We start from the raw sequence: 14,857 nt of genomic DNA on the forward strand, positions 1-14,857 counted from the left end.
AATATATATATACGCCCTAATGTACATTGCCAAACTAAATGACAAGAAGTATAAGGAAATAAAATGTCTTTCCGGTGCATTTAAATATAGAGGCATAAATAAAACATCATATCTGTGCACTCATAATTAGCATCCTCACACTATTGTAAACTGAAACAATCAAAATGGCATTGCATTGACATATTCTTATATACACCTTCACATTACTCTCATACCATCTATACTTGCATACAAAGGGATCAAATGAAAAATTAACAATCGAGTCTTTAGTCTGTGATTATGTCATGGTCTTTCAGAATTTTGCACAAAAAACATTAATATTGAAGCTTCCATTACTGGTTGATTTCAGCATGCATCTATACTGTGTTCTGTATACTGTATTATGTGTATAATAATTTTCTATGGCTATGATATTGTGATGTTATGTGCTGTGTTTTGAAATCAAAACTTGTCAATAGACTTGATTTTTTATTTTATCTTGCTTTCTTCTTTTGTATGTTTGTTTATTTGTTTGCAATGCTAGTCTATCCCACAGCATGTTGGGTACTAAATCTTCATTATGGCACCATGTTGTGACCCATTAATCTGTGGCTTTGTTAAATGAGAGGTGAAAAGCACAGTGCATGAAAAATGTCATAATTTAATTGTTTTCAGTTTTTCAGATGTAATGAGATTGGCAAACTAAATCTATCTTCTTTTAGTGAACAGAAAATTTGAACTTTGGTTGAAAATCTTCAACTTGTAATCAAAATATTTTTCTTCCAGGACCATGCCTGTATGACAGTATAGTATAGCAATCTGTTAACCAAGCTACATTACAATTAGGCCATAATTGTATATCCAAATAATAAAAATAACCATATATAAAATAATAACAATAAATTTTGAATGTATCTGCATACAGCTTAAACAAATTAAATAATTACAATTATTATGTATTTTTCTTGAGAGAAAAATTATAAATTGTATGCATTTGTCTGATTCCCCCACTTAAACTTAAATTACAGTTGTTAAAAACAATAAATAAAAAAAAAAAACAATAACTTCATATTTAGTTTTCTCCACCTTCCTTAAATATAGAAAGCAAGAGTATTATTAAATAGTAAAAGTCTTCTGATGCCCAGCTCACATGGAACTCAAACTCCAAACTACAAAAGTACTTTTGTTTAGTTTTGTATAAAATGGTAAAGAATCAAAACTACTGTCAGGTTTTTACTGATGTATGTGTCCCCGGCAGGAGGATTTCACTCACTAAAATATACAGCATATAACTTTTATTACTAGAGTGTGAAGGGCGGAACCTCTGTCAGTCCCAACAGGGACATTAACAGCCTTAAGGCTGGGTTCACGCTAGAGATTGCAGAGGCTCACAGCAAGAGTCCGGTGTGTCTCCATTCACTGTTTCAGGTCCAATTTCACCCCAAATTTTAGTCTGAATTCGGACCCGAAATGGGCCAAAAGAAGCACAGGGCTCCTGTGCAATTCACACCGGAACCGCAGCAGAGATGTGTGAATAGTCTCCATAGAGAGTCGGTCACAATATCCTGCTATGCAGATAGGATGCAGGTAAAACTGCATCCAATTTGCAATAGTGTGAACCCAGCCTAAAACCTAAGAAGGAATACCCTTCATTAATCTATCCAAAGCAAAAAAAAAAAAAAAAAGATTTAGCTGGAGTTCCATTTAAAGGAAAGCTGGCTGAGTAATTGGCTAATTTGATTGTTTTAGATAAAATTGGCCTAATTTAAATCTTACATTGGATAAAAGGATGGATGAGAACAATTACTATATTTTAGGAGTTGAATTTTTCTGGACACAAAATGCCTTCATGTGTTTGTGGTCATTGGCTGACAGCTGTAGTGGGGTCCTCTCCAGTTTGTCTTTCCCAACATGGCATGACAAAAACAGTCAACAAATAACATTAGCGCTAAATACTATACCAACCTACCTGTGAGCAATGTGTAATTCAGTATTAATAGCTGCGTAATGCTGTCCATTGAAATGGACAGCATTAAGAGTGTAAAATACACTCTTCCCAAAGAAAGATTGTTTAAATTCAGTTTTAATATTTATTGTAATTTTTACAGCAACTAACTGCTTGAAGTTTACCTTTTGGTTTGATGTTTAAAAAGAGTGAGATGAAATAAGAGAGGTATTTTGTATAGAGGCCTGATTTACTAAAAGAAAACGCACAAGAGAGAAATTGCTCTGAAAATAACTGTTACCCTTGCAATGTGGGTTCACATGAGCATGTGGAATTATGCACAAAGTAACTGCAATCCCCTAAGGGACTGTGTAGTTGGGCTTCAATGGGAAAGTTCAACATGCTGTTGATATCAGTTTGAGATGCTTTTGAGATCTTTCAAAATGTATTCCAGGTGCAATAGACCTGCATTTAAGCTGTAGTTGACCTTTATTTGACATAATTGATCTGCACTTCACATTCACATATATGCATGTTCAATGAACAATATACATTGAAGTCTCAATTTGCAGTGGGTATAAAGCGTCAAAATAATGCCTCTTTTGTGCATTATATTCCAAAAATATGCACTAAGGAATACATCTGACCCATATGCACATCATGAACTATAATATTTATATTTTTGGTATTTTTTTACAGTCATTTATAATTTTACCAGTGTGCAATTCACACATTTTGAATATGAATCAAATGCACATGCAGAATAGCTAACAGATAACTAATAGTCCCCAAAACATTTAAAAAAAGATGTTATATCTTTAATGCTGAAGTTTAGGTATTTATATTTTTGCATAGTTGGTCATTGGTCCAGCTTGAACTAATGTACGAATGCATGTGACATATCTGGTCAATTCCCATTGAAGCTGGGAATCACTGCAATAGGCACTGCCACTACAGTGTTTACTGCTAGCTTCCGGGTCCCATGCAGGACATCACCACACTGCCTCTCCACTTTGTCCAATTACAGAACACTTTGCATTGGGTGAGAAAATATCAAGTGATTTCCGAATGGTGCCCATGCTGAGCAAGCGACCTTTGTATTCACTAAGAAGCAGGACTGAATGACACCCTAATGCACCCTTCAAACCCCTTTATTTTGCAGTGCAATACAGTGGGGTGGATTTAATAAAGGCAAATAGACTGTGCACTCTGCCATTCCCTTTTTTATTCATTTTCCCCAGGGATTAGTAAATGTGGTAAAGCTCTGTTGATTTCCATCATCCAATCATGTGCAAGCAAAAAGTCCAAAGTCTATTTGCTTTAAGTAAATCAACCCCAATGTGTTAAGACACACTCGCACTTCATTGTGATGGGTTGCATTGCTAAAAATGTCGCAGGCATTTGTTGCTGTGCATTCTGGTGCTTTAAAAAGCCCATTCAAATAAACTAGTTGCCTTAACACTATGCACAAGCGTAATTATGTACTTTATACACAAAATTTATTAGGGCACAGTTTTTCAGGCAGACCTGATCAGACCCTCCAGTCTCCCCTATGGAGCAGCGGATGTCAGCGGGGGCATGTCCGCTGACATCTGCCAATATCTTCCGATCCAATCATGTCCGCAAAATCCAGATGGATAGTAGTCCAATTTTCCATCCGTTTGAAGGATCAGTATGATCACATTTGTTGCTGTGCATTCTGGTGCTTTAAAAAGCCCATTCAAATAAACTAGTTGCCTTAACACTATGCACAAGCGTAATTATGTACTTTATACACAAAATTTATTAGGGCACAGTTTTTTAGGCAGACCTGATCAGACCCTCCAGTCTCCCCTATGGAGCAGCGGATGTCAGCGGGGGCATGTCCGCTGACATCTGCCAATATCCTCCGATCCAATCATGTCCGCAAAATCCAGATGGATAGTAGTCCAATTTTCCATCCGTTTGAAGGATCAGTATGATCACATTTGTTGCTGTGCATTCTGGTGCTTTAAAAAGCCCATTCAAATAAACTAGTTGCCTTAACACTATGCACAAGCGTAATTATGTACTTTATACACAAAATTTATAAGGGCACAGTTTTTCAGGCAGACCTGATCAGACCCTCCAGTCTCCCCTATGGAGCAGCGGATGTCAGCGGGGGCATGTCCGCTGACATCTGCCAATATCCTCTGATCCAATCATGTCCGCAAAATCCAGATGGATAGTAGTCCAATTTTCCATCCGTTTGAAGGATCAGTATGATCGCATGAAAACAGACAAGTGGTCTGTTTTCACTTGATTTCTCCATAGAGAAGAGTAGAACTTTGTTCGTCTCTGCTCTGGCTATTGAGTGGAGATGGACCTGTCATTCACCTGCACAGCAGGGATCAGCGGAGCGATCACCCCAAAGAGCAAGTGGATTCCGCCCCACAGAGGCACCCGTGTGAAAGGGCACTTAGTGAATTTTACCATTTGCACACTATAACAGATGTACAATTTCAGGCATGTAGTAAATACTTTGAGGGATGCTTAGCTTGCTCCACAGCAATATAATGGTGTATGCGCCTGTAGGCTAGTAAAGCAGGATTGTCATATTGCTTTGCTTATCAGTGATAAGGTAGTGTCTTTTTAGACATGAAAATAGCTTTAAAGTCTACAGTTAGTAAAAAGAAAATGTATAAAATAGCACAGAGGACATTACTTACAATCAGTGCAATGTGTTCCTTGTACTGCTGGCTGAAGCTTTAGATTAAATCTTCCATGCTCTAATGTCCCCCCTACCGCCATTAGCTTTTGGTGTGGTGGGGTTATGAGAGTCAAGGAACCTGTAATCTTCAATCATCAAGAGTACCTACTCTGCACTTCCTTTCCACTCTGCTCCTTCATTCATAGAAGTGGTGCTATAGCTTCCAAGTATGAAAAGCAAGCTATGAATGGAGGACGCAGACCTTTCATTTATTGGCCTTTCCTTCATTCATAGATTTAAAATTTTTGACCAAAGGCATTAAAAAGTATCAAATACAAAATGTACTGTAGGTTACACTGACATGGCACAGTTTGTAGTATACTCAATATGACCGATGTAGATAGGAGCTTAAATGCAGATTGTTGATCTCTGTAGAAACAGGAGAAATTATCATTTTGAAAACCTAACAGGAAACATTTTTTTTCGTACTATAAAATCTATGTCAGCAGCGTAGGCCTGTCTAAGGATCAACTTTTTTCCAAAAAGTTTAGCATATAATATATAACAATAAAAGTTTTTAGGGGTCTATATAGATCAAAATAAATAAAACATACGCTTGCCTTTTACATTACATTTTAGATGTCTGATTAGACTTTTTTTTGGAATGCAAAAGTACAATGTAACAATCTCCTTAAAAAAATTCTCCATAAATAATCACAAACTTGGGCTCCTTTTACATCTTGGCATCCTGGATCGTGGGCAGAATTGCCATGATTTTGCCTGCGATCCTGAATGACTGCAAATCGTGGGATGCCCGTGCAATCCCTGTCACTTCCAATGGTACCCCAATTGTGGCGCAATTTTGCCGCAATTATTGCCCAACGACTCACAGTCAAATCGAGCAAACAGAATTGCAGGACACCTGTCATCCAAAAAAAGTTCTTTGTGTGCATGATTTTACCACGATTCATCAGGCGGAAATCACAGCAAAATCGTGCCACAATCGGCATGCTATTGGAAGTTACAGGGATCACACAGGTGTCCCGCAATTTGTTCATATAAATTTGAAATGGCTAATTTAGGTGTGGTATTAACACCTGTATGTGAATCTTTTTTCCTTTTACTTAGCAGGGAGATCACATATTGTTGACTTTCATTGTCTTGCTGGTATCCTTGAGCACATGTAATTATTCTGTGCTAAAGCATAGAAGAGGTTCAGAGGAGCTAGTATAATTTAAAAGTATACTCCAGTTCAGTCCAAGCAAAGCCTTAAAATAAAGATACAGCCTTACTACCAAGACTTTGTTTTTCATCAAGGTACAAGTGTATACAGTATATGAGGCCACGTATTGCTTAAAATCACATTACTGACAGTAATCAAGTACAAGTACAGGTCAGGAGTTTACAATTCCCCAACAGCACAGAATGATAAAAAACAATGTAGTATACAGTGCACTTCCTGAAAAGCTAATAGCATTGGATTAACCTCTTCCCCTTTGATACCTAGTACCAGACACTATAAAGCGCTGCAGCAGTAAGACCTGAGCTGCCAATGACAGCTTCAGTCCCCACTTATTACTGGGAACAAATTAGCATGGTTCTTAATTATGTTAGCTCTAATGATCACATACAAACTGGAGGTCCATTCACAAAATGAACCTGAAGTCTGGATATGTGCTTGCCATATACAATTACAATATATAAATATTCTAAGATCAGGGTATTTATTAAAATAGTGTCCTAAATATATGACCTGAACTCTGTTACCATGTTTAAAAAAATGATTTTAGGCTTGAAGATTACTTTAAACACCCAAAACATTATATATATTTTTTAAACTTAAAGAAAGAAACTTTAAAGAAAAAAATAGTTTTAGCTCCAGGTTTCTATGTCACATAATATTTACTCAATAGTTTATCAAGTGCAAAATTTCAGTAAAAAAATAAACTAAAGTAAATTTTAGGGCACACAATATATTACCCAATATTTAGTCAAATATAAAAGAGGAGGGTACACTGAGTAAATAGATCCCCCATATGTCAAACCTTATTATTTGTGTGTGCCAGTAAAATGGTGACAAACTTAACTATCCTAAAGTTTACAAAGTTTCCAACACTTTAAAAACCCCTACAGGTCATAAGTTTAGAGTTAACCAAGAATAATTGGCCATACAAGTATTGCCCTCACTCCAGTGTGTCCAGCATTTTGTAATGTGTGTAGTCCAAAGTTTTCATCAGTAGTACCCCCGATGCATGTGTTTACATTCATATGTGCATGTATGTGGCAGTGGGGCAGAGTTCAATATTTTTGGGGGAGGGTTTTAAGTTCTTGGATGCAACTTTAACTCTTGACACTTTTTTACTAAAACTTTTTTTGTTATCACATAAGTGACAAATAGTCCCCAGATTCCCTTTAATGAGACATCAGGGGTCTAATGGACCCCTGATGTCTACCCTGCCCTCCCTCCACTGAAGCTAATCCAACCCTACCAGACCAGCCAGCGAAAGTGACACGGGAAAACAGAAGTCACGCATTGCCTCCAGGCTCTTAGTGGGAAGGGGAGATCAGTGAATAGATGTTCACTGATCTCCCTCCTTTCTACCTAGTGGCACCAGCCATGCCAGTCTTGGGTGCGCTGAAAAGAGTGCAGAGAAACATGGAGGTGGCATGTGTGGGAGGGGTGTTGCTGGGGTGTGTAGAAGCGATCCAGTGCCTGTACAGCCACTGGATTGCTTTCATTTGAAATCCAACAATTGGCTTTTCAAATGTATTCCCTGCTGTTGCTGTAGTATGGCATACGGAAACAAATGTTAAAAGGTTAAATATTAAAAATGTAGGTAGGTAAATACCTTAATAGTTATAGTCATGTAAACCATGTGTGTTTTGCCTGAATTGCTCCATAAAGCAGGAGATAGCAAAGAAAGTCTTTTTTTCACTTGAGTAAAGTTGGCCTTACACTACAGCATGCTGGCTGAAGGAAACAGATTTCTTCATCCACGCGATACAGTGCAGATGAGCAAATCTCCCTCAGCAAATATTGTATTTTGACAGCCAGTCCCAATGATTGGATGCAGCTGCTTTTCATCCAAACAGTCTCCTTTGACAAAAGTTGATCCAACCAAGTGGGGCCAGCAGGGCAATCCACTGAGTAAGATTCAGCTTGTTCCTTATGGGGTTGGCCGAAATTTTCATAGTGTGTGCAAACTTTAGAATAATCATCAAAAGGCCGACTGTCACTGACATACTTTATGAACCCAATCAGAAATTCACATAATATAATAAACAAATAAAACATCATCTATTTAAATCTAAAGTGATAAAAAAATAGCAATATATTTAAAATAAATAGTGCCATGTAAGGGATACTTCCCATTTAGGTGCACAAATCCAGTCATTTATTTCAAAATGTTGTTGCGTTTTCTCAAGAACTTTCTGCCTGATATCCATTGGAGATCAGGAACTACACAGTCTGGCTAACAGGGAATTAATTAAATGTGTTTACTTGTGGCATTTTTGTAATGTGAGGCACTAATTAGTATTGATAATTGCAGTGACTAATACAGAACTTGTAACCCCTTGGAGTCTAGCCATTTCCCATTAAAAGCGCTTTGTGTCCAAAGCACGTCTGAAAAGTACTTAGCCTGTCATTTATTCTGGTGGCAGGTTTGCTTCTTCAGATAATGAGGCACATTCAACAGACTCTCATTTTTAATTTATTTTATTAATGATTAACCCTTAGAGTTTCTATTATAACACAAGAAACCATTACATTTATGGTCTATGTCTCAAGCAGACTAGCAAATTAGTGATTGTTTATTTAAAGCATGATGTACAAAAATATAGATAAGATAAAAAAAGTTAATTGTTTTATTCTATTTAAATCCTCCCTTTCTTCCAAAAAATGCATACAAAACAGACAGACAGACAGACACACACACACACACACACACCTGCTATTAGGGTAAGTGGAGAACTCTTTTTAGAGATCGCACTGCTCTTCACAATGCCTTTTTTGTACAGAATCCTCCCAAACCAAATATAATCTAGTTAATGTTCAGAACTACAGTTGTGTGCATCTTCATATACACCTATAGACAGAGAAAGCAAAAGAGAATCACAAAAACACAGACACTAACATAAAAATTATTATTATAATTTTAATGTTCGTATTTCAGTAATGAAAAGGAAGTTTATAATAATTAGCAAAGTGACAATGGGACATTTACTTTCGAAAGAGTTCCCATCTGAAATCTTTGCACACGTGTAATATGCAGAGAATATTCAGTCATTATAGTCTGTAATGTAATATAATTGCAGCATATTTTTTCTCAACCTTACCTGACCTTTTGGTTTGGTCACAGTTGCCACATTTAGATATTTTACAAAATATGCTTGCAAAAAAAAAAAAAATATATATATATATATATATATATATATATATATACATATATTAACATAGAAACACTTATGTCTTTGCCATACTGCCTTAGACAACAAGATGTTAAGAATGTTTTAAAATATCAATGCATTTACTACATTAAGTTTTGCGGTTGAAAAGAGGTCCTTTATGCTTGCTGTGATAATGCCACTGTGACATTATCCATGATATAAAATCTGGTAGGTATAGTTCTTCTATACCTTACAGGTATATTTTTCTTTATTCCTCCTCATTTTCCCTCATTCAACAGCAAAGAACACTTTCTTTTATTGATATAATTTTGATAATGGCTTCTGCTTTAGAAATTCACAAACTAGTGAAAAATGGAGCAGGCACAGATGATGAATAAGATAGGTATACGATGAAGAAATTGGTTTATGCATTGCATTGAAAAAAAAATGCCTGCAAATGGAATGTCAGGTCGCAGTCAAGATTTCAAGGCAAACTGCATTGTATTTCAGTTTCATGTATTCACAGTTGTTTTGCTTTTTACTATAACATCTCCATCTCACTGTTATCAAACCATAAGATAAACCTCCTTTTATAACTGATGGTGCTACATAATTGGGGTTTTTCATACAAGCTAACATACTGCATATGAGATCATTCACAGCAGGCTACTCACATATATCATTACTATAATTTTTAGTGCCAATTACATTTCAATTGTCAAGTGTCAAGTAACATGTATTTATGATTTATGATACTGGCACAATCTACACTTGGTACTTATTCCATTTGTAAGTATAACAATTTTGCCACATTCCAGATACTCATGTAAAGATATTGAGCCTCACTCATTGTACTAAATGCACATGTATTATAGGCCTCATTAAGACCCCTTTCACACCAGGGCGTTTTGCAGGCGCTATAGCACTAGAAATAGCGCCTGCAAAATGCCCTAAAGAAGCTGCACCATTGTCTGTAGTGTGAAAGCCCTCGGGCTTTCACACTACAGCGGTGCGCTGGCAGGACGTCAGAAAAAAGTCCTGCCAGCAGCTTCTTTGGAGCGGTGAAGGAGCGGTGTGTTTACTGCTCCTCCACCTCTGCTCCCCATTGAAATTAATGGGGCAGCGCTGTAATACCGCCGGCAAAACGCCTCTATTGCGGCGTATTGCCGGCGGTTTTAACCCTTTCGCGGCCACTAGCGGGGGTAAAAGCCGAAATGCGCCGCAAATCCGGCGGTAAAACGCCGCTAAAAATAGCGGCATTTTACCACCCACGCTATCGGCGGTGTGGTGTGAAAAATTTGTTTAGTGTTGAGGTTAATATAAACAGATAACCCAAAAAATCAAATGACTTACCTTTGCAACCTTGAAGTGAACATTTTGCTCTATAAAGAAATTTAGTGATCTTTGTTCTTTGCTGCTTGCACTGCTGCTGCCTGTTGGAATTTGGTATGGGCCCCAATGACAGGCCTCCAACATACCAACTGGCTTCAGAAGTGTTTTCATCAATATAAGAACATTGCAAAAGAAAACTCATGCTTGTAGCTTTAAATAATGACTGTAGAGGCAAGGCTACTCTCTTTAGCCTTTTAACATCTCTCTCGACTAAAACACATATGTTTTAGTCGAAAGAGGTGTATGTTTTGAGAAACCAACACAAATGAGGACATAGACTGATTAGACCTAAGATACAAGTTAAAAATTATATGTTTCTTTAGAATAACTGATTTTATCATGACATGTCAAAAATATGGGAGCTCCAAAATTAAGTATTCCTGTTTCCATTAGCTATATAGAATTATATACAGCTTATATAAGGTTATTACACATAAAATAAATGAAAAATCCTATGCATATTTAATGTCCTACATGATATCAAGCAATGCCACAACATTTGATTAAAAATGTGGAACCCAGGAGGTAAACATACGGCTAACCAAAGCAAAAGAGAATGGAAGTCATGAGCTCCATACTGTATTGGCTGTTATATGTTTTGTTGTGGTCTGTCCCATTCCAGGGGTGTTCTTCACCTATAGTGGTGAAGTTTGCCGATACACAGAAAGACAAAGAACAAAGGCGCCTACAGCAACAGTTAGCACAACAAATGCAACAGCTTAATACTGCCACATGGGGTAACCTTACTGGACTTGGAGGACTTACGCCACAGTATTTAGCAGTAAGTACCTCAATTTCAATTTCATAATAAGTTTATTTGTTGCAGATATCTGATGAAATTGTCACTTGTATTAATTGAACTGTACTTATCAGCTTAAACTGTATTAACTGGCATGGGTGCTTCTCTTAATGCTGTCCTATGAACTAGACAGAATAGACAGAAGTACACTTTTGGAACCACTGGCAAATTATGCTACTATAGCTGTTTTCAAGTCTTTAGTTAGACTTAACTTTTCTGAATATTAGGCAGTATGATGATAATATGATTGAAATAATGATATTCATCAGCCACGATTTTTTAAGTCCCATACGTATGTTGCAATCAATAATAGACTTACACACAACCTCATCTGAATATAATCATTTGTATTGTAAAGGGAATTTGTGACATGGGAAGTAAAATCACAGTGTTAAAGATCAGAAAGACAAACTGCAGAACTAGGTTATACTGTTCAAACCAATATGTTGGTTAAAGTGTATCTCTTACTTTTGTGTTTTGGATAGATCCAGAAAGGGTTAGAACCTCTGTCATGTTTTCATTGCTATCTACACTGGGGAGATTCACCTTCTCCCTTTATCCTGGTGACCATCAAAAAAATGGAATCATTGACTAAATGCAAAAGGGCTGTTCAATTCACAAAAGCGTATGTCCCTTAGTTTAGTGAATGCAGTGAAGCTCTGCTGACCTCCATCATTCAAAAATGTTCTATTTATTTTCTTTTGTTTTGTTTTTCTTGCATGTGATTGGATATGAATACATTTTCCCTAAATTCATTAGGCTAAGGGGAAATTCCCTTACAATGTCAAAATTCCCTTGCAAATTGAACAGCCTAATTGCCTTTATTAACCCCAAACTTTGCTTTACTAAAGGCAAATAGACTTTGCACTTTGCAAGTGCAGTTGCACTTATTTTCCCTGGAGCTTAGTGAATGTAGTTAAGTTCTACTGATTTCCATTGCCCAATTGTGTGCAAGCAAAAATGCTATGTTTTTTAAATTTTCCTTGCACCTGATTGGAAGTACAAAGTGAAGATTCACCACATTCATGAAGCTTTGGGGAAAATGAAAGTGACTGCACTTGCAAATTGCACAGTCTATTTGCCCTTAGTAAATCAAACCCAATGTGTCTTTCAATAGGGACACCTATTCTAGAGATTGCTTTGGACAGATTTTTTTCTCATTTCCTGTTGTTTCTCTAGGATAAGGCCCCTTTCACACAACCGTTTCGATCAGGTCCATCTGTCAGTTTTTCAGGCCAACCCAGTCTATTCATCCCTATGTACTGGCTTACCTCTGATCTGATCCGGTCCATTAAAAACAAACAGAAGGGGATCCATTCTCATCTGTGTAGGTGGATTGGATCAGAGGTAGTCCGCAGTAAATGGACAGCAGGGCAACCACCCATAAAACAGAGCGGGCCCTGTCCAACTCTCTTCTGCATAAACTGAGTGGACGTGGATCCACCTGCTCTGCTCTGCTCTGATCAGCAGGGGATCTGTGAAGGGATCCCCTGCAGATCATAATAAAGTCCACCTTTGTGAAAGGGGCTTTAGAAGTTAGGGGAGATCTTCCCAGTGAGGGCACTGAGAGCAAAAACAGGGGTGCCAACCATACTTTACACTGTCCAGAATTTAAAAAAAAGCCTATATATTCAATACGAGCAGTAACCTCAGTAAGCAGTAGTTCTTGCACTTTTTGTTAAAATCTCCACCACTTTTCAAAAAATTGAATAGAATCTATGTATAGTTAGGATATGTCAGCACTTATTCCATGCCTGTCACTGTAGATTATTCAACCTAACTGCACCCACAAATTTTGGATTCAATTGCACAGTTATGGCTTAAACATCTTAACCACTTTCAGACCGGACCATTTTGCTGGTAAATGACCAGAGGTCTTTTTACACTTTGGCACTGCGCTGCTTTAACTGGTAATTGCGCGGTCATGCAATGTTGTACCCAAACAAAATTTGCGTCCTTTTCTTCCCACAAATAGAGCTTTCTTTTGATGGTATTTGATTGCCTCTGCGATTTTTATTTTTTGCGATATAAACGTAAAAAGACCGCAAATTTTGAAAAAAAATGATATTTTCTACTTTTTGTTATTAGAAAAATCCAATAAACTCAATTTTAGTCATACATTTAGGCCAAAATGTATTCAGCCACATGTCTTTGGTAAAAAAAAAGTCAATAATTGTATATTTATTGGTTTGCGCAAAAGTTGTCACATCTACAAACTAAGGTACGTTTTCTGGAATTTACGCAGCTTTTAGTTTACGACTGCCTATCTCATTTCTTGAGGTGCTAAAATGACAGGGCAGTACAAAACCCCCCCAAATGACCCCATTTTGGAAAGTAGACCCCCTAAGGAAATTGATAAGAGGCATGTTGAGCCCATTGAATATTTTATTTTTTTGCCTCAAGCGATTGAATAATGACAAAAAAAAAATTTTTTTTTTTTTTTTACACAAAGTTGTCACTAAATGATATATTGCTCACACATGCTATGGGCGTATGTGAAATGACACCCCAAAATAAATTCTGCTGCTTCTCCTGAGTACGGGGATACCACATATGTGGGACTTTTTGGGAGCCTAGCCGCGTACAGGGCCCCGAAAACCAAGCACCGCCTTCAGGCTTTCTAAGGGCGTAAATTTTTGATTTCACGCCTCACTACCTATTACAGTTTTGAAGGCCATAAAATGCCAAGATGGCACAAAACCCCCACAAATGACCCCATTTTAGAAAGTAGACACCCCAAGCTATTTGCTGAGAGGCATGTTGAGTCCATGGAATATTTTATATTTTGCCACAAGTTGCGGGAAAATTACAAACTTTTTTTTTTTTTTTTTTTTTTTCACAAAGTTGTCACTAAATGATATATTGCTCATGCATGCCATGGGCATATGTGAAATGACACCCCAAAATAAATTCTGCTGCTTCTCCTGAGTACGGGGATACCACATATGTGGGACTTTTTGGGAGCCTAGCCGCGTACGGGGCCCCGAAAACCAAGCACCGCCTTCAGGCTTTCTAAGGGCGTAATTTTTTGAGTTCACTTCTCACTACCTATTACAGTTTTGAAGGCCATAAAATGCCAAGATGGCACAAAACCCCCACAAATGACCCCATTTTAGAAAGTAGACACCCCAAGCTATTTGCTGAGAGGCATGTTGAGTCCATGGAATATTTTATATTTTGCCACAAGTTGCGGGAAAATTACAAACTTTTTTTTTTTTTCACAAAGTTGTCACTAAATGATATATTGCTCACGCATGCCATGGGCATATGTGAAATGACACCCCAAAATAAATTCTGCTGCTTCTCCTGAGTACGGGGATACCACATATGTGGGACTTTTTGGGAGCCTAGCCGCGTACGGGGCCCCAAAAACCAAGCACCGCCTTCAGGCTTTCTAAGGGCGTTACAGTTTTGAAGGCCATAAAATGCCAAGATGGCACAAACCCCCCCCCCCAAATGACCCCATTTTAGAAAGTAGACACCCCTAAATTTAGGGGTACACTAGTGAGACTAGGTAATAAATGGCGGGTGCCCTGAAACTATAAAAAAATAACTAACCAACCAGCGTCACCTGTAACAGTTATATGGTGATCACTGGTGAAAGGGTTAACTAGGGGGCAATCAGGGGGCTTTATGCGGTAGTATATGGGGGTCCCTGGCGCTATAAAAAGCTGCGGCGAACCTA

The 14,857-nt window shown here is 37.6% G+C and overlaps 1 protein-coding gene across 36 annotated transcripts in view; it reads left to right on the forward strand.

Annotated features, from left to right (window-relative positions):
* Positions 1-14,857, forward strand: part of CELF2 (CUGBP Elav-like family member 2) — a 683,959-nt gene that overhangs the window by 586,883 nt on the left and 82,219 nt on the right. For all 36 annotated transcript variants that reach the window (XM_077472885.1, XM_077472887.1, XM_077472889.1 and 33 more), the window contains one exon: positions 10,996-11,154. In XM_077472885.1, coding sequence (XP_077329011.1) covers positions 10,996-11,154 — 159 coding nt within the window. The remainder of the gene's footprint in view (positions 1-10,995; positions 11,155-14,857) is intronic.

The sequence above is a fragment of the Lithobates pipiens genome, unplaced genomic scaffold (genome assembly GCF_037356315.1).
Source record: "Lithobates pipiens isolate NorthernLeopardFrog02 unplaced genomic scaffold, aLitPip1_a1.2 Scaffold_8, whole genome shotgun sequence".
Classification (NCBI taxonomy): Eukaryota; Metazoa; Chordata; class Amphibia; order Anura; family Ranidae; genus Lithobates; species Lithobates pipiens.